Source organism: Tyto alba, unplaced genomic scaffold, assembly GCF_018691265.1.
Source record: "Tyto alba isolate M040663 unplaced genomic scaffold, T.alba_DEE_v4.0 Super-Scaffold_15, whole genome shotgun sequence".
Lineage (NCBI taxonomy): Eukaryota > Metazoa > Chordata > Aves > Strigiformes > Tytonidae > Tyto > Tyto alba.
Window position 1 is genome coordinate 3,703,689 of NW_024881277.1, and position 22,843 is coordinate 3,726,531.

The window sequence follows — 22,843 nt, forward strand, 5'->3', positions numbered from 1 at the left end:
CGTCTCCATACTGGAGAGTGTTCCCTCAACCTTTCCTCAGGTGGGAAGCTCTCCAGCCCCCTGCACGTCTACACATACCCGACTGTATTGGTGCCTCTTCACTGAGCTTGCTCCAGTTGATCAATGTCCTTCCTGTACTGGGGGCAGGAGGCCCCAAACTCAGTACAGTACTGGGCATGTGGTCTAGCAAGCACTGAATGGAAGGGGAGAATCCCTCCCCCTCACTCCTGGCCATGCTCCTCTTCAGACAGCCAGGATGCTGTTGGCCTTCTGGGTTGCCAGCCGTCACCGCTGACTCATGTGAAGCTTGTTGACCACCATGACCCGCAGGGCCTTTTCTGCTGAGCTGCACCCCACCCAGGGCTGTTGTCCAGGGTTAGGCCAGCCCAGGGAAAGACTTGGTTGAAGATGAGGGGTGTTGAGGGAAAGGATTAGGGAGGTAGGTAGGGCTTAGATTTCAGGTATCTGGTGAGGTTTTCAGCTTCAGTGATCAGGGCAGGGCTAAGGATGAGAGCTCACCTTTCAGGGTTAGGTGTTAGGGTATAGGCAAAGGTTTAGGGGGAGCTGGGCAGTGCCAGGCCTGAGGGGCAAGGATGTGGCACTCGGCGTGTATTTGTCCTCAGAGTGACCGGGGGAAAACCTCAACTGCTGATGACTGCCGGGGGCAGCCTGGTCTCTCCTTCTAGCAGCAAGGACCTGCTCAACTTGGCGTCTCGTAATTTGCATAAGCTGTAAGCAAACTGTTACACCCCTGGGGCTAAGGACGATTTCTTCCAGGAGGGCTGGTTTCGTAACTAGAGATAAGCATGTGCTATAGAAACAGGAGTAGAAGTTGTTAAGGAGAAGAATGCTGTGAGCTAGCAGAAAATTAACTGCAGAAAAAGTCAAGCTGACCTTAGACGTTAGCCAATCATGAGCTCAACTTTTGTAATATGTATTAGGTGATTAACCATTGTGCCAATCAGCTTAAAACACATGTCTCTCTTTGTCTGTTTGGAATATAAAATCGGTTGTTGTGTTCAATAAAGTAGATCCTGACTTGCATCGAGCTGGGTCTCCGTCTCTCAATCGCGGCAAATTGGTGACCCCGACGTGATTCGGGATTAAGAACCACCTATCTGCGTGGCATGCTGCGAGTCCCACAGAACTTTGAATGAGCTGCTGAAAGGAAGCAGGAGCCGGCATTAAGAATCCCTCCGGAGTTGTGAGGTGAGCTGTGGGAGACATGGGAAGTCAGGTGTCTTCCCCAGAGAGGGACGTGTACGAACTTATGAAAGCCCTTCTTGAAAAATATGAAAAGAATCTCTCTGGGCAAGATCTTAAGGTTATGCTCAAGTGGGTACAAGTGAAAATCCCCACTGTAACTGCTTCCAGTATATTAACGACTGAGCTTTGGGATGACGTGGGGATTAAGCTGTGGGACGCGGCTACAACAGGGAATGCTGAAGCACAGCGCATGCTCCCGTGGTGGAGGACTATCTTTGAAACTCTGAAGGCTCAGGAGACCGTTAAGAATAAAGATACTAAAGACAGGAAAGGTCTCCCGGTCGATAAGAAGACCTCGGAGCCTCTTGAGGTGGGCGCCGCCAAGTACCCCCCAGAGGATGATCCTTTTGATCCAGGACCAGTGGACCCAGAGGAGGAGCCAGATCTCTACCCTCCCGATCCCCAGGACGTATGGGCAAATATTAAACGACAAGCCTTAGAGCGCCAGATAGATAATGTGGAAGCGCGGGAAATTCTGTTGTTAAAGTTAGCGGTGGAAAATGCCAATGCAGATTGTAAGAAGTTATTGAAATCTCTTCCGAACCCTAATCCCTCTCTCGTGGAAATGGTGGAAGCCTGTAATAGAATTGGCACCGTAGATCATAAATTTGAAGCGATGGCCGCTGCTTTTGCTGCCATGCGTGGCACAGCTGGCCCCGGGGTTTGTTATGGCTGTGGCAAACCTGGCCATTTGAAAAAGAATTGTATGGCTGCTACATCTGGAGCCAAGCCCCAGGCACCGGGGATTTGCCCTAGGTGCAGGAAGGGGCGCCATTATGCTAACCAATGTCGCTCTAAGTATGACTCCCAGGGGCAACCGATACAGGGAAACCGATCGCGGAGCGCGGGACGGGGCGTGCAGACACAAGTTCCGCAGTTAACCCCTCCGCTGCCGCAGAGGGATACGACAGTGCCTCAAGCCTTCACCCAGCCACAGCCGGGAGCGCCGGGCTGGACCTGGCAACCAGCCACACAGTAACGATGGATCTGGGAAGTCCCATAAATCTGTTATCCTCTGGTGGGACGACCAGCGCAAACAATGGGAATCGGATATAAAGACAGTGCCGGGTTCCCCCCAAATCGTGGAACTGACTGCCATCGTCCGAGCCTTTAGAAAATGGTCTACACCGCTTAATATCATCACTGATTCAGCTTATGTTGCAGGGATTGTTGAACGAGCTGAGGCGTCTGTGTTACGAAATGTCTCACATTTTGCATTATTTGCTTTGTTACAGGAGCTTATTTTTCTTTTAGATTCTCGCATTCATTCCTATTTCATTATGCATGTCAGATCTCACACTTCCTTACCTGGCTTTATAGCGGAAGGGAACCGGCAAGTTGACCTGCTTACATTACCGGTACAGGTACTGCCAGACCGCATAGCACAAGCAAAACTTAGCCACGCTTTCTTTCACCAAAATGCTGGTGGGCTTAAGCGACAATTTGGCCTTACTACTCAGCAGGCAACCAGTATAGTTGCTGTGTGTCCCGATTGTCAAAGGCACTCATTTCCTACAATAGCAGGAGGAGTTAATCCTAGAGGATTGCAAAGTTTGCAACTTTGGCAAACCGACGTCACTCATTTTTCGGAGTTTGGTCACTTAAAATATATTCACTCCTCTATTGATACCTTTTCTGGGGCATTATTTGCCTCTTGTCATACTGGCGAAAAGGCGCGCGATGTTCAACGACATCTGCTGCGTGCTTTTGCCACTTTAGGCATACCTTCTCAATTAAAACTGACAATGGCCCTGCATATATTTCAACTGCAATTAAAAGTTTTTGAGTTCTTGGGGGATCAACCACATTACGGGTATCCCTCATTCCCCCACGGGCCAATCCTTAATTGAACGCTCTCATCAGTCTCTGAAACGCTTATTGCAACAACAAAAAGGGGAATAGGGACCGTTACCCCGAGGAACGTCTTCAGAAAGCTTTATATGTTTTTAATTTTCTGAATTGTTCTTTGATAGACAGTAATCCTCCCATAGTCCGTCATTTTAATACGAATGCTTCGCTCGAACTGCAAATCAAGCCGCCCGTGCTGATCCGAGATCCAGAAACAGGTACAGTCATGGGACCTTATCCCCTTATTACATGGGGTAGAGGTTATGCTTGTGTTTCTACAGAGAAAGGGCCTAGATGGATTCCCGCGAAGAGCGTACGACCTTTTCGTGAACCCCTGCCACAACCAACTGGAGTCGGACCGGAGTGCTCCAATCAGAATTTTGGACAGCAGACAGAAGAACTGCCCGGAAACATCACAACTGAAGAAGGAATTACATGAATAAGTATCGAGAACTGTCCATTGCAGAAATTACCTAAGGTTAATGTGTGGGTAACGCTGGCGAACCTTACCGGACAGGATACTTTGTGTCTGGCCACAGCCTCCCCTAGCAACCCCTTTTCCACATGCCTTGTGGATTGCCCCTGGAGCATTGGCCAATACCTGAGGGCCTCCAGGCACAGTTTCTACCTGGGAATGCCTCTAAGAATGTAACAGAATGCTGGGGCCTATCAGGATGGTTGAGAAGCCTTGTAAAAATGATTGTGTATGCTTTAGAGTTTTTATTCTTTTGTTACTTTGTTTACCCTGTTTTTTGCAGTGTGTGCAGAACCTGATAGCCAGTTCAGTGAAAAGGGTCCTTATTGTGCAACAAGAAGGGGGAGATGCCGGGGGCAGCCTGGTCTCTCCTTCTAGCAGCAAGGACCTGCTCAACTTGGCGTCTCGTAATTTGCATAAGCTGTAAGCAAACTGTTACACCCCTGGGGCTAAGGACGATTTCTTCCAGGAGGGCTGGTTTCGTAACTAGAGATAAGCATGTGCTATAGAAACAGGAGTAGAAGTTGTTAAGGAGAAGAATGCTGTGAGCTAGCAGAAAATTAACTGCAGAAAAAGTCAAGCTGACCTTAGACGTTAGCCAATCATGAGCTCAACTTTTGTAATATGTATTAGGTGATTAACCATTGTGCCAATCAGCTTAAAACACATGTCTCTCTTTGTCTGTTTGGAATAAAATCGGTTGTTGTGTTCAATAAAGTAGATCCTGACTTGCATCGAGCTGGGTCTCCGTCTCTCAATCGCGGCAGATGACCAAAGGCATCACCACTCAAATGGGCTGGGAATTAGCACTGAGCCCCTTGGCAGGGCACATCCAACGGGCTACACGACACAGGATGTCTCTGTCTCCTTTCTTTGTCACCCTGAAGTCACTTGCCTCTGTTCTTCTGCTCTAATCACTCCCCAGAGAGGCTCACGTCAATCTCCTGAGGGAGCTTCCTCACCCAAACCCCTCAGCACGCCCCACTAAACCCCAAAGACTCTTTATTCCTCCCATAGCTCTCCAGACTCAGTAACTTTCTCCTGGGAGCTTGTTAGAGTCCAGCAACTATAATTAGTTTATTCTTGCATCTTAATTTCTGTCCAGTTGTAGGGGGGCTTTTAGAACAGACTGTCTTTGAGGATGGGTTTTGCTAAATTAATGATGTTAACAACTACATGATGTAAAACAAGTGCATTTCTTTCTCAGTTATACCTCAGAAATGCTTTGAACATTGACAAATGATTTTTCTGTTGACTGTAAAATGTTGCCCACAACACCCCAAATTAATTTGCTAGAGGTGGGCATGGAATAAGGAGGCACAGGAAGATAGGCAGGGAGATCACTAGAGGCATGAGGTCGTAACAAGGCTCTGGGCTAGAAATTTGGCCAAGAAGGTGGAAAAGTTGATTTAAAGTGCCAAACTCTCTTTTTAGCCAACTTGCTAATTGTGCGTATAGTTATAATTTCCTATCTATTTGTCTAGCATATTTCTTTTATGGTCATCACTTGAGGAAGGTAGACCTTAGTGGAGGCTTGGATTTGGCATACAGTTGAGGACTTCATTGTTGTTTGTTTGTTTGTTTTTTAATAATTTGTTTCATATTTTACTTCCGTTTCTTCAAAATTAATAATATTCCTGTGACTATTTACAGTCAAGTCTCAGGGTAAATCAGGTGGGAATTGGTGCAAAGGAGCTGTAACATTCAGCTGTGAACATCAGTGAGGAAGTCTGATGTAGAAGAATGCAAGTCCCAGGCAGCCCCTGAGGGAAATGGTGGGGCTGGGGAGGTGGGGAGGAAAGTTGCCCATACAGTGGGGGACCATGAGGAGACCGCTGTTGCTACATTTCCTGTCCTCCGTAGAAGACCATCAGAATTGGAGAAAGCTTCTCTCACTTCTGTAAAATTAAGAAAGGATTAAAAACCCCTTCAAAATGAACAAAGAAAAAAAAAATATTTACGAAGTTGTCATTAAAATCTTCCACTTTAAGTAGACTCCTGAAGCCTCTCCAATTAGCTGTACAAGCCTGGAAGTCCTGAAATAATTGATGGAAGAGATGTGGCTCCTTTGGGTTTTCTTCATTTTAATGAGACCCGGGTGTATTTGGTGCTTGAACCTCAGATACTGAGAGGAGCTGAACCAACCTCTGAAGGGGTTACAGTCAGAAGCAAAAGCCAAAGTGTCTTGGAGTGTTAATTGGCCCCTCTGAGGCCCATTACAGACCAGGTGTCCCCATGGATTAGTTAGAGAAGAAAATTGGAGGCTGTGAGTACAGGTAGGCAAAGGCACTGTGCAAGGGGAGTTGATGCTGAGTAAAACTTGATATATTTTATCATGCCAAGTGGTCAGCCCCAAGAAGGGGGATCCCATCCCTCACACTGGCTCAGGGCTCTTCCTGGGGCACTGTGGGTGGGGTGGGCAATGCTGAGTGCAGGACAGTGGTACCACAGCTCCCAGCCTCCCTGGGGGGCTGCAAGGAAGCCACGACGCCCCAGTTCCATGCAATTATCATGTCTCTTTCCAGGCCTTGGTAGCAGAGACAACTGCCATAGCCAAGGGGACAGAGACCCCCAGGCTGTGGACACCCAACCTATAGCATCTCCCTGACTTTCCTGAGATCTCTCCTTGCTCCCTGCCTGTTCCTTGGAACACAAAGCATTGCACTGATCCAGGCTCTGGGTGACATCTGGCACCACAGCACTACCCTTCAGGGACATTTCTTTCTCCTCCTGTCCAGTCTCAACTTCCTAAGCTGCACTTTGTGATGCTTTTCCTTTCTCAGGTGGTTTCCCACTACAAAGAAAAGGTCCAAAATCTCTGAAAACACCCCAAACTCCTAATTTCAAGCTACTTTTTTACTCCCGCACGACCTTCCACACCATCAGGACAAGGAAGCCCAGGTCACTCAGCCACTCCACATACTTCATGTGCTTCATGCTCCCTAAACCCACCTTTGCAGACATCCTCTGGGCACTCTCCCATTCCTTCTTGCTCCTCAGAATGGGAAGCCCCAGAGAATGTTATCGGTGTGACCACACCAGTGCTGAGTCGAGGGGGATGATAACTCCCCGTGTCTCGATGGTCATGGTACAATGCAGCTCCGTATGCAGGAGCTGGCTCTATTCATGGTGAGCCTTTACCAGCGGCACATATGGCATCACTCACAGTGCCCAGGGCCTTCTCCTCAGACTCACTCCTCTGCTGGTCCAGTCCCACTTTGCCCCTTCTCCTTGTACAACTTGAGGTTCCTGCTGGCCAAAGCCCCAAGTATCTCAAGGTCCCTGTGCACTGAAGCTCCAGCACATCAGCATTTAAGGCACGTGTGCAGATGGTTCGTCTGAGAAGACAATAACTTGAGTGGATGTATGGCAGTATGGGTAAGAAAAAGAAATGCTCATTTAATGGAAGTGATGACGAAGGTGGAAAGCACCACTGTAATGATGAGATAGCTCATCCCCAGTCACACTGAACTTCACAGGAAGACAATGAGCAGTGAGGTTGACCTACATCTATGTGCCTCAGAAGGTCAGTACCGCACCTTATTGGGCAACGACAACGTCAAGTTTGGGGATAAAAGTGACAAAAATCAGCATTTGTTGCTTTCCAAAACTTGCAGCAAACTCCTGCCAGCAGGCAGCGGAGGAACGGATGCAGAAGCCACCCCGACAAGAATGTTGTGCATGCTGAAAAGTTTTTGGTAGAAGGCAGATCATGACGAGGGCTGAGCAGTTTGTCACAACAGGCAGAGCACAGACTGACATTTCCGATCCTAGTTCACGTGACTGCAAAGAACAACAGGAAGGAAACTGGTGCTTGCAAAAGGCCTGGGTCTTGAGCATGAGCCATGGCCTTTGGTCACAGAGGCCAAATGATCCAACCAGCTGGTGTGCATGTCAGATGCAGAGGGCAGTGGGGCCCATAAGAACTTCCCTATTTGACAAAAGGGTTGCAAGGAGCCAGGCTTACCAAGAAAGGCAATCTGCAAAGTCCTGATTTCAGCTGGGACAGAGTTAATTTTCTTCCTAGCAGCTGGTACAGTGCTGTGCTTTGGGTTTAGGGTGAGAACAATGTTGAGAACACAGGGATGTTTTAGTTGTTGTTGAGCAGGGCTTATCCTAAGTCGAGGATTGTTCAGTTTCCCATGCTGCCAGTGAGGGGGGCACAAGGATCTGAGAGGGAGCATGGCCAGGACAGCTGACCTGAAGTAGCCAAAGTGCTATTTGATACCACAGGACATCAGGCCCTGTATATAAACATGAGGGAGGAAGGCGGTGGGTTGGCCGGAGATGTGGATCACTGCTTGGGGGGACCAGCTGGGCATGGATCAGTGGGTACGGACCAATTGCACTGGGCACCACTTGTCTTCTTCTTTGGTTTTACTCCTCTCTTTTTTAATCTTCTTTTTCATTACAATTATTGCAATTATTTCTATTATTATCATTAATATTATTATTATTACTACATCTTCTTTCAATTATTAAATTCTTCTTATCTCAACCCATGAGGATTTTTTGTTGTTTTCATTTTTTTTTTCTGATTCTCCTCCACACCCCACCAGGGGAGATGTGGGGATAATGAGTGAGTGGCTGCATGGTGCTTAACTGTCAGCTGGGGGTAAACCACAATATTCCTTTTTGGTGCCCAAAATGTCATCTGATGGTGTGACCACAGCCCTGAGAAGTACAGCTGGAGTAGCAGTTGGTCCTGACACCATCATCACTGTGCAGTACAGGACCTGCAGCAGGTGAGTTTGGGGTCTGGATGGTGCCATTTGTTGTCCTGAGACAAATGTGAAGACTCTGGTTACGTCCTATTAAAGAGGAGCCCAAACACCCCTCAGGTCATTCTGGATATCCAGAGAAGTGGGGGGTGGGAGCAATGGGCAGGCCTGAAGCGTGTCTTCAAATCTTAGACGTGTTTCCTTCCCAAGGTGGAGATGGTGTGGGTACAAGGAGAGTGACCTGATCCTCCCGTGCCAGGAAGAGCATCCAGCCCAGGGGTGCGGACGTCTGGAGGAGGCTCAGACCAGAGCTGTCTATAGGAGATCCTCCTGCCAGCACTGCATTTGGGAGATGCTTTGGCAGGGCTTCCTAAGGGCTGATACAAAGGAGACAATTCCTGATGGCGAAAGGCCAGTGCAACCCTTCATGCCCACCTTCCCTCTCCCCTACAGCCACTCTTATAGAGGCTGTTGGTCACCTGTGAGTGGCTCTCAGCTAGACAAGAAGAGCTGCCCAGAGGGGCACGAAGCCACGTGGAGCAGAAGTTGCCAAAGGCCAGAAGGGCGATGAAGCTGCCCTTGGGTTGGCAGCAGGTGGAGCAGGACCCAGCAACAGCTGGTGGCTAAAGAAGCATGTCCCCAGAGAAGACTGGTGGCATCCAGAACCTGGGCTGGTTGCCCAGCAGATGTTGTAGCCCCACCTCTCAGTGAGATGAAGGAGCTGATGCAGGGGGAAGCACCGCGCTTCCACAAATCCTGCCTCAGCACTGAAAAGAGGACAGTCAAACCCTGTCACTTCTCTGTTCCTCCAGGAATGGGTGCAGCAAGATGAGAGGCTTGATGTGTCCTGTCATGTCATTCTGGAACAAATACTTGAGACAGAGCGCCAGGAACTTGTAACCATGGGCACGTGAGCTTTTCCTCTGAGGGTCGGTGTCACATGGCTGCAGTGAAGGAGATGGTGGGGTTTAAACACCCAAGAGAGGTGTGCAGGACAAACCCCAGAATCAGAGCCTTGGAGTACAAGGGAGAAATTTTTGGCTTGTTCAGGAAGTTCCTGGGCTGAATTTCTTGGGAAACTGCCCTGTAGAAAAAAGGAGCCTTGGACAACTGTTTCATCTTCGAGGCCAAACCTGTTGAAATGCAAAAACTATGTGGGCTTTTTATGGATGAAGTTGAGCAACCATGGCAGGAGGCCAGCACACTTTCTTAAACAACCTTGCCACTGCAGTTGCCTGTGCCTGAGCCTGCCTGCTTGCTTTTGCTGCAGCCACATTTTCACTGGAATTCCATGGAAATCCCAGCGCTCCTACCCTCAAGCTGGCATCCACCACAAGCCCATACAGCCTGGCCAACCACCGAGGCACCAGCCACCCCATGCCCCTGTGTGCAGCCCAGGCCATGGCTCGCACCCCCCCTTTCCTTGTTGGTGCCCCTGCTCCCAGCACTGCTGTGCTGTCCCCAGATGCCACCCTCTTGCCACCAGCCTGCCTGTGGGATGGGATGGAGATGCACAGAGGGCTGAAGGGGCTCAGGCTGCCCTGGGGGAGCACAGAGACCTTGTCTGTAGATGCAGGAATGGAGCTAGGAAAGGCAGAGCTCATCTGGATCTCAAACCGGCAAGGGATGCAGAAGGTAGAAAAAGGGGCTTCAGTAAGGGTGTTGGCAGACACAGCAAGGCTAAAAAAAAAAAAAAAAAAGTGGGCCCAAAACTCAAAACTCAGTGAGGGAGTAGGCCTAGTGACCAAGAACATTTGGAGACACTTTCAGCAAGCTGGTTGGCCATACATGACTCTGTGGGTCCTCTTTGGGGTGAGTTTCAGCCAAGGGTGCTGAGGGTGCTGGCCAAAGTCATTGTGTGGCTGCTCTGTCACCCTGGAAAGGCCATGGCAGTCAGGGAGGTTCCTGACGCCTGGGAAAAGACAAACATGTCACCCATCTTCATGAAGAGCAAAAAGGAAGATGAGGGAGCTACAGGCTGCTCAGCCTCACGTCTCGTCCTGGGAAAGTGATGGAGCAAATCCTCCTGGAAGCCATTTCCAAGCACCTGAAGGACAAGAAGGGGATTTGGATCTGCCAGTAAAAACTGCACAAGGGCAAATTCTCCCTGGACAACCTGAATACCATTTACAATGAGATGATGGGCCCTTTGGATGAGGAAAGAGGTGGATGTAGTAGTCCTCAGTGAAAAGGGCTGCCTGGGACCCACACAATGTTGAAGACAAATGCCAGTGTTCATCCTGCCACTGCGCTGGGACAACTCCAGACAAGAGGCCAGGCTGGGGACAGCAGCTCTGCAGAAAAGGACCGGGGAGTCTGGTGCACAAGTGGGACAGGAGGGAGCAGTGTGCCCTTGGGAAGAGGCAGGCCAACCACATCCCGGGCAGGATTAACAAAATCACAGCCAGCAGCTTAAGAGAATTGACTCTTCTCCTCTATTCATGGGCCCCAGTAGGATTGCTGTGTCCAGTGTGGTCTCCCCAGCACAAGAAAGACCTTGACAGGCTGTGAATAGTCCTGCAGAGGATGGAAAGATGGTTGGGCCTGGAGCACATTGTGTACTAGGAGAGGCTAAGTGGGCTGTTTGGTTTTGAGGGTTGGGGTTTTTGGAGAGATCCCTCAGAGACAAGCAGCTGAGCAAGGGCTCAGGGAGATGGTGGAATCTTGGTCAATAGAGATGTTCCAAACTCATGGAGACGAGGCCCGGTGCACTTGATCTAGCACAAGTTGTCTGAGTATGGGCTTGGAGACCAACTTAGGCAGGAGCTATGGAACATCAGGTCTGAGGGTCAGTATGAAGCTTTTTCTTCTCTGGTCATAATGGTGGTGGAATTGGGTATCAGAGTTGTGCCTGTATGCACCCCCACTGCACTGACATCATTAGAGCCCAATAAATTTTTCCTTTTAAAAAATTTTCCTTCTACCTGTGAGTGCTTGTACAACCCTCACAGCTTCCATACAGCAGAAATCACTTCAGGCTGCCATGGTTCCCCTTTGTACCAATAAGAATCCTGGTGTGAGGACATCTTGAAGGGCTCACCCATGCCCCCAGCACAGTGTGAGCTCTTCTGCAGGAGTCATTCCTAGGCTGGCACTCATGCCATGGGCTGAGGACTATCACAGCCCATCTCCAAGGCCAAGCCTTGCCAGGACCGTGCAGGCAGGCCAAGGCGACCAGCTCCAAGCAGAGACATACCCTGTGGGTACCCACGCGGCTCACAGAAGGGCACCCACAGAAACCTCATTGCCCAGCACAGAGGGGCTGTGGCAGTGCCGATGGGTGGCAGTGGGCAGAGCAGGGAGGACCTCCTCAGCTGGGCTGGCCAAGTCCTGCTGCCCCACATGGCCCCACAGCCCCATGGTGCAGGCACTGCGTGGACCAGGGTGGTTGTTCAGGGTGGGGAAATGTCTGCCCAGCACAGACCCCGTGGCAGCCGTCCATGGTTCTTCCTCCAGCAGTGGCAGCCTCTCACCACCACTCGACCCTTGGTGAGCCCCACGTAGGGTTTTACAGGCAGAGATGTGTAAGGAACTGAAGGAGTAAATGCCTCAAGCATTCATCAACACAGAAAAATTTGACAATCTGTGGCCTTTGTGATCAGTCTAAGGAACAAACTATCTGCCCAAGGAAGCACAGAGTGTATCGAAGTACTCACGGCTCCACTCTTTCGCAGTTGTATTGCCAAACTCTTTAGATAAACCTCAAAGGAGGGAATCGTGGACTCAGTGAAAGAATATGTTTGGGTTAAAGGACTAATAAGAGAGGTAAGTAACCAGCACCAGATGGACCTAAGCAAAAACTGAGGAAAAAAATAAGGGATTGGGAGGTGAGCATGTCCACTGACTCAATTGACAAGGCTGTTGATGCACCCCGTCCCCCCACAATGCACGCACGGAACCTGTGCTCCACCTCTCCTTTTCTCTCATGGAAATGTGTTCTTGGAATACCTGCCTCTCTTGGTCTAGTATGCAAAACATCTGATAAAGATGAATTTAAAAGGCAAGAGAAAACTTTGCTGGGGGTGCACCCACCACCAAGATAACCAGACCTGAGACAATGCTGGAACGTGGGTGATGGACCAGATTCCTTTACTCTCTCTCTTCTTCTCCTTTACTTTTATTCCTTTTTTTTGTTTGTTTGTTTCTTATAAATTTATCAATAAGAGCTATCCTTTTCCAAGTTTAAGTTGTTTCTATCACAAGTAAAACATTTTAAGTGGTCATTTGGTGTCATTTCATCTGAATTTAACCTGAGGGGATCACAGAAACTTTACAACTCCCTGAGCTCCCAGTCTGGGTTGTAACACTGTGCTGCAGGGTCTGGTAGTGTCTGGGTCAGGAGAGACGGCCCAGGGCTGGCCATCACTCCTGGGCACTGAGCCCAGCAGGAAGGTAGAGGTCACCAAGCAGCAGAGGCCCCTGCCCATGGCTGCTTGTATCTCCAGAGATGGAAATAGCCAGGGCTGGTGGGGCAGCTTCCTCAGGGTGTCTGGGGACCACGGCACAGACCAGCTCCTCTCTTTTTGCCTCTGATGGTTTGCATCCTTCTCCAAAAGGCCTGGCTGTGCACCGTGACCACACTGCTCTGTGATCCCACTTTGTTTGTTTACACAGCCCAGCTAACACTGGGGTTTTCCTCTCCCAAGAAACCTGCCAGCCCAGGCTAAGCCCTCCCTGGCTCTCTCCACGTCCCCTGCCCTCTCCCCAGCGCAGCTCAGCAGAGCAGCCCAGTCTGGACCAGCCCCATGGCAGTGCCTGCTGCGGGGTGCTGCCGAACTCTGGGCACTCACTCCACAGCTCCAACCCTTCTGAAGGGCACACCAGCCCCAGGGAGCATCCCAGAGAGGGATGGCAGCCTCCTCAGTGTCCCCACTACTTGAGCTGGTCCAAAGGGCAAGAGGAAACAGAGGCCAGGCACTCTCTGTCTGTCCTGCATTCATGCTGCAAGTGGCCCTCAGCCCTGGCTGCTTTTGTTCCCCTTCTGCCTCCCCACCAGCCCTGCTGCCCAGGACAGCAGGAGACCCCTGCCCTGGGGCTTCTCGGGCAGCTTCCACATTTCTCTAGTCTCCTTTCCCTGTGCCTGTTGCATTTTCGCTGGCTCACACTGAACTGCAGGGTCATAGCTTGTGGGTATCTGGATTAATGCTTTACTCTGGATGAGTTTCAGCTTTGAGGTGTGTCTCATCTTCTGTGTGTCCATTCACTGCCCACCCCAGGGCACACAGAGAGTGTCCTTTCTTTCCTGACCCCTCCAGAATCATTTCCACAAGGAACACTATATGCCGTCAACCCTTCTATACATGTGGCTGCCTAAAGAGGTAATGGAGAGATCCTGCAGCACCTACACAGCCCCTGGACACCAGGAATAGTCTTTGAAAGCACCACTTGGTGTCCAATAGATCACACAGTTGCCACAAGTTTATTGCCCCAAAGCAGGAAGTAAAGAATGAGAAAAGACATTTTTAAAAGTCCAATTCCTTGGGCTTATTCGTGGCAGCAGCTTTGTTAGGACAGCCCAGCCTTCAGGCACTGCACTCAGGAGACCCTTTTTATTGCTGAGATGCTCTCAGGGAGGCCGGATATGGTAGATGGTTCAAGGCATTTGTGAAAGGGTCAGACACAACAGATGAAGCCTCTAGAGAAGTGGAATGAAGCCAAGCAGTTACCTCTTATGAAAATTATCAGAAGGGAAAAATAAATCAGAGGCTTGGCCTAATCCAAGCTCTGGGTACTCTGCAGAGAAGGTGAGGCAGGTTACTGCTGGTGGAACAAGGTGCGTTGGATCAATTCCTTCACCGCATCCTTGAGCTCCCTGTTCCTCATGCTGTAGATGAAGGGGTTCAAAGCTGGAGGTACCACTGAGTACAGAACAGCCACCATCAGATCCAGGGATGGAGAAGAGATGGAGGGGGGCTTCAGATAGGCAAAAAATGCAGTGCTGATGAACAGAGAGAACACGGCCAGGTGAGGGAGGCACGTGGAAAAGGCCTTGTGCTGTCCCTGCTCAGAGGGGATCCTCAGCACGACCCTGAATATCTGCACATAGGACAGCACGATGAAAATAAAACAAGCAAAGACTACAAATACAATAGCCACGAGAAACCCAACTTCCCTGAGATATCCTGAGTCTGAGCAGGAGAGCTTGAGGATCTGGGGAACTTCACAGAAGAACTGGTCCAACACGTTGCCATTGCAGAGTGGTACAGAAAAAGTATTTGCAGTGTGCAGCAGAGAATTGAGGAACCCACTGGACCAGGCAGCTGCTGCCATGTGGACACAAGCTCTGCTGCCCAGGAGGGTCTCGTAGTGCAGGGGTTTACAGATGGCAACGTAGCGGTCGTAGGCCATGACGGTCAGAAGAGCACACTCTCCTCCAAGGAAAAATGCAAAGAAAAAGACCTGGACAGCACAGCCTTGGTAGGAGATAGCCCTGGTAACCTGGAAGGAATTGGCCATGGAATTGGGGAGAGTGGTGGAGATGGAGCCCAGGTCGAGGAGGGAGAGGTTGAGGAGGAAGAAGTACATGGGGGTGTGGAGGTGGTGGTCGCAGGCGATGGCGGTGATGATGAGGCCGTTGCCCAGGAGGGCAGCCAGGTAGATGCCCAGGAAGAGCCAGAAGTGCAGGAGCTGCAGCTCCCGTCTGTCTGCAAATGCCAGGAGGAGGAACTGGGTGATGGAGCTGCTGTTGGACATGGTCTCCATATGAACCCGGGGGCCTGTACCAGAGGGAAAAGACAGTGACAAGTGAGGAAAGACTTCTCTGGGTAAAACCAAAGACATCTCTCACACATTCGTGACCCCACCTCAGACCCCCTCCCTTTCTCCTGCTTGGCAGGACCTTTGTGCAGCTCCCTGGCTGTTGCTCTGGTTTGTGCTGTCTGGGGGTGCTGTGAAGAGCAGGGCCCGTGGGCTCCCAGATGTGTTGGACATGCTCTAGGCCAGGGTCTGCCTGGGAGCAGGGGACACCTAGGGACCAGGTCTGATAGATTTTCTCAGGTGAATTCTCTCTCATCATCAAAGGGATTGACAGCATCTCCACCCCCAATCCCAAGCAAACTTGACTGCATCAGGCTTTTTTTTTTGTGTTGTTCCTTTCATAAAGTTATTCCTTTCCACCACACCAACCCACTCCAGCCCCATCTCCTCTGGGGACTCTTCTGTGAAATCAGAAATGCTGAGCATCTCTGCTGCACTCAGGCTGAGCATCCACAAGTCCTGGGAGGCAAAAGGATTTGCTGTCGCTTAGCACAGGGGCAGGCAAGCTGGTCTGTCTGTTTGTCTTATTCCCGGCTGCCCTGTGTCTGCCCCTTGAAATGGAGGGGGATTGCACTCCTGGGGTACCCAGAGAAGCAATCAGACCCCACTGAGAGCAGAGGGATCCACTGCAGATCACTAAGTATTTCACCCTGCCACCAGGCACCTTCACAAAGTCTCAGCACCCCACTCCTTGCCAAGGACACAGAGTTCATTTTCCCAACCAATCACCCTTTCCCTGCTTGTAGCATCTCGGGGTTTCGCTATTGGGTTTTACACACAAATGATGCAGGAGAGATTTGCAGTCTGCAGGGCGGCTCCCAGCTTGGGAGGACACCCCAAGGAGTCACCAAGTGTTCTCATGGTGGCATCTCCTGAAGTCAGCTCAGTCCCCACCCACACGGGCTGCACGGCCCAGAGCCCCACAGCTTCGAGGAGAGCTAGGACACCGGGTTCCCAAGGACACGTCTGCGTGGGAGGACCCACGAGATGCACTGTAATGGCCCAGCTGGGAGAGGCCAGCAGAGAGACAGCCAGGCACTCGGGACAGCCTTCCCCTGTCCCAGCTCTGCCCGCCACCTCCCAGCCGGTGACACCGCAGGGCAGTCACCCTCAGCCCCTGTGCTGCAGGGGCACGGGGCAGGAGAGATGCCCTTCACCTCTTCTTGGCGCTCAGGGGGGCGAGGAGGCTGCTGGTGGCCTGGACTCCATGGCTGTGAGGGCAGAGGCTCTGCTGGGTGGGAGAGAGAAGGTGAGAGATGTCAGTGTCACAGAAATCGGGAATGAAAACTCCTTAATGCTGGGTTTAGCATTAATGAGCAGGCATTACTTTATGTGGTTGGGGACATGAGGGAATCATTCCACCTGACATGTAAACCATACATTACAGTAGCCAAAGCTTATATCCCTCTGTTACATACCTATTCATCACATTTCCTAAAACTCATTATCATATATACATAGTAGCTATTAGGCATGCAGTTTAGGTCTCTAAGGGGCTTCCATGGGGGTCACTGGAGGTCTCTAGCAGTCTGTGGTGGTGTTTGGAGAGGAGCCCTTCTTGAACATTTCCTATATATGGGAATTGGACTTCATTGGTTTATGTATGCACTTCTTATCTCCAAACTAGCTTCAGCTAGTTCATTCTTTTTCAGAGCACCTTAATCTCCAAGGACAAGGGCTTCTCATTAGGAGTTTCCCAATTTACACACAGAGCCTCTCCTTTTAGGCATTCCCCACGAGGTGTTTATCATGCTTGCCTAGCTGAAGGACCTCTGTGCAACAGAGAACGTGTTGCAGGTGTTCAACTGATTGCTTAAGTTCTTATGCTACCCTAAAAAAGTGTTTTTTCTTCACCCATTTTCCAACATCAGGGGAAGGGACCTGCGCTGCAGGGCATGGCCGGAGGTGCCAGTAGATCCCCTGAAACAGGATTTCTGATAAAAATGTCACTCCCTGCCCACGTCTCTGCTGCCTGGAGCTGTGCCTGATGGCAGCCTGGTTTCTCAGTTCCCATCTCCTGCACTCACAGACCCCATCCCAGATGCTGCGTGCTCAGCTCTGCCCTGAAGACACCTCCTGGGGCAGGGCACTGCCCAGGACCTTCTCTGTGCTTCAAAATTCATGTAGGAATAGCAGAGAAAACCTGCCAAGCCTGCTGCTAATGATGCTGGTGATCTGTAAACTGGGGGATTGCTCTGATGCTGCCAGACTCATTCACCTCTCAGTGAAACAGATCTGCATTGTCAGTACCTTCTCCAAACCAGTGAGAGTCATTCCCATCTCTCACTGCTCACCCAGGCAACCCAGAGTAGCAAACTGAAAGCACAGGCTCCTTCCCTTGCAGCTGAAGCCTCCCTTTTTTTCTGTCTTGCAGGATTCCCCTCCAGAGCTGTCCAGGCTGTCAGCAGGAGCTGTGGGCAGCCCTGACCCACGCCTCACCCCCTCAACAGCACAATGACCCTGTCTTACCAGGGGTGATTGTGATGAAGGACAGCCTGGGGTGCTCCTGGCTGCACACCCAGCTTCACGTTCCTGCAGCCGTCCCCAGGTAAAGGGAGATGACATGCCCTGTCTCCCCAGCCGTTCGGCAGATAAGCACTGCTCCAGAGAGCATCAGCCCTGGGATGTGCCAGCTCTAGAAGGACCCTCCCAGAGACTCTACCAGTACCCACCTGCAGCCAGAGACTTACTGTGTTAGGAGCTGTGATGATTTGTCCCCCAGTGAACTCAGCATCCTCCCACTGCACACTGTCTTACATCCCTCTCACTTCTCTCCTTTCCCCTTGTCACCCGTGGGCAGTGCCCTCAGCCCTGCCGTGCTCCGCAGAGATGCTGCTCCCAGGCAGAGCTGTCTCTCTCCAGTGCTTCCCGCTTGCCATCAGCTCCTCCTGCCCCCGGAGCCCGGCCCAGCCCAAGGCACCACTTTCTCTACCCGCTGCTGTCCCTCGAGAGATCCCTGGTGCTCAAGGGCTGACAGCTCCCGAAAGGCAGCGGGGCCACCCCTGGGGAATGTTCTCTGAAGTCAACTGAAGTCATCACCAATGTACCTGTCCCGACAGTGGAGGGAGACTGGTTCCAGCACAGTTTGTCCTAGCAGAGCATGGTCTGGCCTGTAAAAGCTGTCAATGTCCCCATCTGAAAAATGTAATTTCCCTGTCCCAAAACAAAAAAAGGACACACAAAGCAGGACAAGGAAAGGGTTTGTTTCCCCTATGCAGGGCAGGAATACAGCTGAGGCAATGTGGGCATCTCATCCAGAGATGGAAGCCCTTGGGCTCAAACAGGATCCATTTCACCTCATGCACCCCACATCTGACATGATGCAGCAGCTTTTGGCATCGTCTCACAGAAGTCACCCCTCTATGTCTCCCTCCCCGCTGCTACCTAAAAACCTTGCCACATACACCCAATACAGGTACCTAGGCACCTGTAAGTTTGTGGAGGACTCTCTCCTCTGAGAGGGGGACCACACTGGAGCAGGGGGAACAAGTTCCAGAAACTCTCCCCACCGAAGATGGCAGAAGCAGCAGCACTGACTGCACCCCCCTATTCCTGCCCCTGCGCCACTGGGGGAGGAGGTAGAGATATCGGGAGCAGAGCTGAGCCCGGGAAGAAGGGAGGGGTGGGGGGAAGGTGTTCTCAAGATGTGGCAATGCTGCTCACTCTCCTACTCTGTTACAAGTTTTTAGTGTCTGTAATAAATGTATGTTATTTTTTTTTCTTCCCCTAACGAGTCTGTCTTTCACTCGTGACCATAAAGGGTGATGATTTTTCCCATCCCGGTCCTATCTTTATCCCCAAGCCTGGCTCATCTATCCCTTCTCATTGTGGGAAGAGAAGGGGGAGCGAGTGGCTGCGTTGTGTTTGGCTGCTGACCAGGCTCAAACTACAACACATGGTCAGACAAACTGTGCTCAGTTTCACACATATCCCACATGGACATTTGTATCTGACTAATCCCCAACACTTCCACAAGCATAAATAATTGCCATTTCTTAGGACAGGAATCACCCTGTTTTCAGAGAAACAATTTAAAACCCAAAGTGAAACACACTCATTCACAGACAGGTCCAAAATATCTGTGTGTGACATTTAACAAGTGGGTCAATCGGAGGAGCCTCCCAGGGTGACCTTGCCGATTTAGGGTGGGGGTTTCTGCCTCGGGGTCTGACAGTCTTTATGGGATGCCGGAGACAGCACTGAGGATTGTGCCAGGCTTGCTATGGCATGCCTAGGAAAGAAGCAAAGGCAGGGAAAGGGAAGGACCAAGGTGGTTTGGGGAGAAAGAAGCATCGGAAAATAGGGGGAAAAGGGGATGAAAGGAGCTGGTCACATGTGGCTGGTCAGCATAATTGTTTATGCACACCATGTAACTGAAAGTCTGTCCTGTCTTCTTATGAAATTCCATCCTCCACAACATTCTGGAGTGAGGAGATGTCTGCTTTTGGTACGGATAGAGGTCCGAGGGCCCATCCCTGGAGTGGGAAGCACGAGTCAAAGGGGCTTGTGCACCTTCAGGGCCAGCAACTGGAGAGATCAAGCTGTGTGCATGTGTCATGTTGGTGCATTAACCGGCAAGGAGGAGAGTCCTGGGAGCCAGGTATTTAGAGACCCTATGTAGAAGCATTTCTGATGGAGAATGGCCATGATATTTTGTTGCAAGGTTTGGACAATCCAGGCCTGAGATCAGACTGCTAACAACAGCTGTGTTATGAGAATGACCTTGAAGGGCTGTGTTGTGAGGAACTGTATCTGTTGAGTAAAGATAACTGAGGAATTTTCCCAGCTATGTATCTGGCTAAGCTAAGCACAAGTATGTAGCAAACTGCAAGATGCTTGCCTATCACAGTTTCCCTTTGGGCATGTGAGAAGTTGCTTATGACCACTAATCAAGGGGTATGGGGCACGTGAACAGCGGGTGCTTGCTGTGCAAAGGATATAACCAAGCGATTCAGGCAATAAAGGGGGACGACATGTAGCCGCATCGGTGAGATTGTTTACTCGGCCAACTATCGGAGAGGACTCAGCTTCGACAACCTACACACCAGCCATGTCCCCTTTGCCTTCCTCTTCCTCTTGGCTGCCCCCAACCTCTCATCTCCCTGACCTTTCCCTCCGGAACCTCACAATCCGTGCTCTCCTTCTATCTGGCAGAAAACATGAGCTAGGCTTAGGAGAGAGGTTGAAGATGAGGGGTGTTGAGGGAAAGGGTTAGGGAGGTAGGTAGGGCTTAGATTTCAGGTATCTGGTGAGGGTTTCAGCTTCAGTGATCAGGGCAGGGCTAAGGATGAGAGCTCACCTTTCAGGGTTAAGTGTTAAGGTATAGGCAAAGGTTTAGGGTGAGCAGGGCAGAGCCTGGCCTGAGGGGCAAGGATGTGGCACTCGGCGTGTATTTGTCCTCAGAGTGACTGGGGGGAAAACCTCAGCTGCTGATGACCAAAGGCATCACCATTCAAATGAGCTGGGAATTAGCACTGAGCCCCTTGGCAGGGCACATCCAAGGAGCTACACGACACAGGATGTCTCTGTCTCCTTTCTTTGTCACCCTGAAGTCACTTGCCTCTGTTCTTCTGCTCTAATCAGCCCCCAGAGAGGCTCACGTCAATCTCCTGAGGGAGCTTCCTCACCCAAACCCCTCAGCACGCCCCACTAAACCCCAAAGACTCTTTATTCCTCCCATAGCTCTCCAGACTCAGTAACATTCCCCTGGGAGCTTGTTAGACTCCAGCAACTATAATTAGTTTATTCTTGCATCTTAATTTCTGTCCAGTTGCAGGGGGCTTTTACAACAGCCTGTCTTAGAGGATGGGTTTTGTTAAATATAATGATGTTAACAACCACATGGTGTAACACAAGTGCATTTCTTTCTCAGTTATACCTCAGAAATGCTTTGAACATTGACAAATGATTTTTCAGTTGACTGTAAAATGTTGCCCACAACACCCCAACTTCATTTGCTAGAGGTGGGCATGGGCTAAGGAGGCACAGGAAGATGGGCAGGGAGATCACTAGAGGCACGAGTTGGTGACAAGGCTCTGGGCTAGAAATTTGGCCAAGAAGGTGGAAAAGTTGATTTAAACTGCCAAACTCTCTTTAGCCAACTTGCTAATTGTGCGTATATTTATAATTTCCTATCTATTTGTCTAGCTTATTTCTTTTATGGTCATCGCTTGAGGAAGGTAGACCTTAGTGGAGGCTTGGACTTGGCATACAGTTGAGGAGTTTATTGTTGATTTTTTTAAATAATTTGTATCATGTTTTACTTCTCTTTCTTCAAGTAAATAAGATTCCTGTGACTATTCACAGTCAAGTCTCAGGGTAAATCAGGTGGGAATTGGTGCAAAGGAGCTGTAACATTCAGCTGTGAACATCAGTGAGGAAGTCTGATGTAGAAGAATGCAAGTCCCAGGCAGCCCCTGAGGGAAATGGTGGGGCTGGGGAGGTGGGGAGGAAAGTTGCCCATACAGTGGGGGACCATGAGGAGACCGCTGTTGCTACATTTCCTGTCCTCCGTAGAAGACCATCAGAATTGGAGAAAGCTTCTCTCACTTCTGTAAAATTAAGAAAGGATTAAAAACCCCTTCAAAATGAACAAAGAAAAAAAAAATATTTACGAAGTTGTCATTAAAATCTTCCACTTTAAGTAGACTCCTGAAGCCTCTCCAATTAGCTGTACAAGCCTGGAAGTCCTGAAATAATTGATGGAAGAGATGTGGCTCCTTTGGGTTTTCTGCACTTTAATGAGACCCGGGGTGTATTTGGTGCTTGAACCTCAGATACTGAGAGGACCTGAACCAACCTCTGAAGGGGTTACAGTCAGAAGCAAAAGCCAAAGTGTCTTGGAGTGTTAATTGGCCCCTCTGAGGCCCATTACAGACCAGGTGTCCCATGGATTAGTTAGAGAAGAAAATTGGAGGCTGTGAGTACAGGTAGGCAAAGGCACTGTGCAAGGGGAGCTGATGCTGATAAAACTTGATATATTTTATCATGCAAGGTCAGCCCCAAGAAGGGGGATCCTCCCTCACACTGGCTCAGGGCTCTTCCTGGGGCACTGTGGGGTGGGGTGGGCAATGCTGGTGGAGGACAGTGGTACCACAGCTCCCAGCCTCCCTGGGGGGCTGCAAGGAAACCACGAGGCCCCTGTTCCATGCAATTATCATGTCTCCTTTCAGGCCTTGGTAGCAGAGACAACTGCCATAGCCAAGGGGACGGAGACCCCCAGGCTGTGGACACCCAACCTATGGCATCTCCCTGCCTTTCCTGAGATCTCTCCTTCCTCCCTGCCTGTTCCTTGGAACACAAAGCATTGCACTGATCCAGACTCTGGCTGACCTCTGGCACCACAGCACTACACTTCAAGGGACATTTCTTTCTCCTCCTGTCCAGTCTCAACCTCCCAAGCTGCACTTTGTGATGCTTTTCCTTTCTCAGGTGGTTTCCCACTACAAAGAAAAGGTCCAAAATCTCTGAAAACACCCAAAACTCCTAATTTCAAGCTACTCTTTTACTCCCGCATGACCTTCCACACCACCAGGACAAGGAAGCCCAGGTCCCTCAGCCACCACACACTTCATGTGCTTCATGCCCTCTAAACCCACCTTTGCAGACATCCTCTGGGCACTCTCCCTTTCCTTCCTGCTCCTCAGAATGGAAAGCCCCAGAGAATGTTACAGGTGTGGCCACACAGTGCTGAGTCGAGGGGGATGATAACTCCCCGTGTCTCGATGGTCATGCTGCAATGCAGCTCCGTATGCAGGAGCTGGCTCTATTCATGGTG

General features: G+C 50.4%; 2 protein-coding genes across 2 annotated transcripts; one reads left to right on the plus strand and one right to left on the minus strand.

Moving 5' to 3' along the window:
• The first annotated feature begins 1,285 nt into the window (after positions 1–1,285).
• LOC122152988 lies at positions 1,286–2,245 on the plus strand. Its single transcript, XM_042789117.1, has 2 exons — positions 1,286–1,766; positions 1,833–2,245. Exons 1-2 carry the CDS (start codon positions 1,328–1,330, stop codon positions 2,243–2,245), a joined length of 852 nt encoding a protein of 283 aa, XP_042645051.1. The 5' UTR covers positions 1,286–1,327.
• An 11,819-nt stretch (positions 2,246–14,064) lies between these two features.
• Positions 14,065–15,003, minus strand: LOC122153137 (olfactory receptor 14J1-like). The gene has a single exon (XM_042789240.1). It carries the CDS (start codon positions 15,001–15,003, stop codon positions 14,065–14,067), a length of 939 nt encoding a protein of 312 aa, XP_042645174.1.
• Between the last annotated feature and the right edge of the window lie 7,840 nt (positions 15,004–22,843).

Bases quoted from the DNA above. Each gene is read 5' to 3' on its own strand.
- LOC122152988 (XM_042789117.1), top strand. From the start codon at position 1,328: ATGCTCAAGTGGGTACAAGTGAAAATCCCCACTGTAACTGCTTCCAGT. The intron at 1,767-1,832 runs ATGCCAATGCAG...CTCTCGTGGAAA, and splicing joins GTTAAAGTTAGCGGTGGAAA to TGGTGGAAGCCTGTAATAGA.
- LOC122153137 (XM_042789240.1), bottom strand. From the start codon at position 15,003: ATGTCCAACAGCAGCTCCATCACCCAGTTCCTCCTCCTGGCATTTGCA.